This window comes from Enhydra lutris, unplaced genomic scaffold, assembly GCF_002288905.1.
Source record: "Enhydra lutris kenyoni isolate GAN:26980312 unplaced genomic scaffold, ASM228890v2 scaffoldscaffold73, whole genome shotgun sequence".
NCBI classification, from domain to species: Eukaryota; Metazoa; Chordata; class Mammalia; order Carnivora; family Mustelidae; genus Enhydra; species Enhydra lutris.
In genome coordinates, this window is record NW_019154157.1 from 5,645,003 (window position 1) to 5,646,860 (window position 1,858).

Genomic DNA, 1,858 nt, shown 5'->3' on the forward strand with positions numbered 1-1,858 from the left:
AAGTGCTGGCAGGTTACCATTCTCGGAGAAGGATTTCCCTTCTCACACGACCTCTTCTTCATGTGTGCATGGGTGGGAGGTGGCCAGAAAGAGGAGGTGGGTAGGGAACGGGGACATCAACCAAACGTTCAGCCCCTAATGGTATCCTCACTGGAGATGACAGTGTTCCTGCCCAGCACGGTGGTGAAGTCTACACAAGTGAGGTGTGTAAGTGCCTGGCACATGGGAAGGGCTCAGGAAATGGCAATGGCAACAAAGATGATCTAAGTGAGATGATAAGGATGAGGAGGGTGGAAAGAGCCAGATCTGTGGCCTGCCCTAGACAGACTGTGTGGCTTTTGACAAAGCACCGAACTCTTTGGGCCCTAGTCTCCCCCGTCTGTCAGATGAAGACTAGCCCAAGGCAGTGGTTCTCGGGGAGTGTCCCCTTGGCCCCGGCAGCATCAGCCATCACCCTGAGTTGGTTAAGAAGGTGCCTCCCCCAGCCGTCCCCAGACCGACTTAGTCTGCGACTCTGGGAATAGCACCCAGCAGTCCGTGTTTAACAAGCTGTCCTGGTACGTCTGATGCATGCTCAAGTTTGAGAGCCTCTGGTCTAGATGCATCATTTTTCAACCTTTTTAAAGGACATAAGTGCTTTCTTCTGATGAGATCCAGAGAAGGCAGGTACATATCGCAGATGAAAGCGGCCGTGATAAGTTGAAGCTGAGAGCAGAGGTCCGTCTGCTTTCCTTCCCTCAGCCCCCCTTGGAAGCTCCACGGACCCCAGTGTGAAGGCCAAGGTGATGCTGAAGCTCTCTGTCCTGCGTCAATTCTTCCTACCAAGCAGAGCCCGCTGCTCCCGCCCCCGCCTCCCACCCACCCTCCCTTGCAGCATCCATTCCTGTTTACATGTTCCAGAAAGCACGGATTTATTGTGACCTCGCGAAACCTGGTTTGTTTCTTCTTTGCTCCCTTCTTTCTTCCTCTCTTTCTTCTTTTTTTTTTTTAATAGGTTACAGCCTATAATTCACTTAATTGTTTCCCAGAGCACCAGTTTGGTGGCTAGGCGGCATAGCACGAGGCAGGGGAACGGAGATGGGTCTTTGGAAGCCTCTTTCCAGAAAATCTAATTTCATCATTGAGAAATCTTCTGTCTTAAGCAGCCTCCGCCGCCGCTGCCATAAATTTACATATTCTATATGCCGCTGCAGGAACGCAGTGGGCCCGATTTGCATAATGCCGCTGGAGGAGCTTGCGCTTCTCTTGAACCTGAATGCGGCAGGAAGGAGGAAGCAATTATTAAGCTGTACACATTGGCAGGGAGAGAGGCCTCAGATGGATTTCGACTCCAAACCCTATTCGCCGTCCAGGCTGCTCATTACCCCAGGCCTGGATCCCAGGCTGACAGTGGATCCGCGGGCCGGGAAAATCAATGGGTTGCTGCCTTGGGTTCATGTCTAGAGCCGGACGGAGCCTGGGTTTGAGGGTGCAGCTTTGGCTTTTCCCATGTGGATTGTTGGAGCCATTGTCTCCCTGTTCCCCATAAATAATTTCTTTCGTGATCTCTTTCGTCAGGGTGTCTTGGCCAACGCCTCCCTGCCCCTTTTCTGCGACAGCACCCCCGAACGCCTACAAGACAGTTCTGTAAGGGTTTGCCCACCTCTTCGCCGGCAACGCTGTCAGAAATGTGTAATTAAGAAAATGTTGCTGAATGAAGTCCCAGTTGGGAAATGACAAGTAGAAATAGGAATTCTCTCTTCCACAGTGGACCTGCTTAAAATCTATGCTCTCCATACTGAGAAGGTGGGGTCTACCCTATGGTGGGTCTCTGGTAAGACACTCTTGTATACTTGGGTTCAGTATCTCCGACAAGGGG

At 51.7% G+C, this 1,858-nt stretch overlaps 1 protein-coding gene across 1 annotated transcript; it reads left to right on the forward strand.

Annotated features, from left to right (window-relative positions):
- The first annotated feature begins 1,218 nt into the window (after positions 1–1,218).
- On the forward strand, positions 1,219–1,443 carry LOC111160025. The gene has a single exon (XM_022522790.1). It carries the CDS (start codon positions 1,219–1,221, stop codon positions 1,441–1,443), a length of 225 nt encoding a protein of 74 aa, XP_022378498.1.
- The last annotated feature ends 415 nt before the right edge of the window (positions 1,444–1,858 follow it).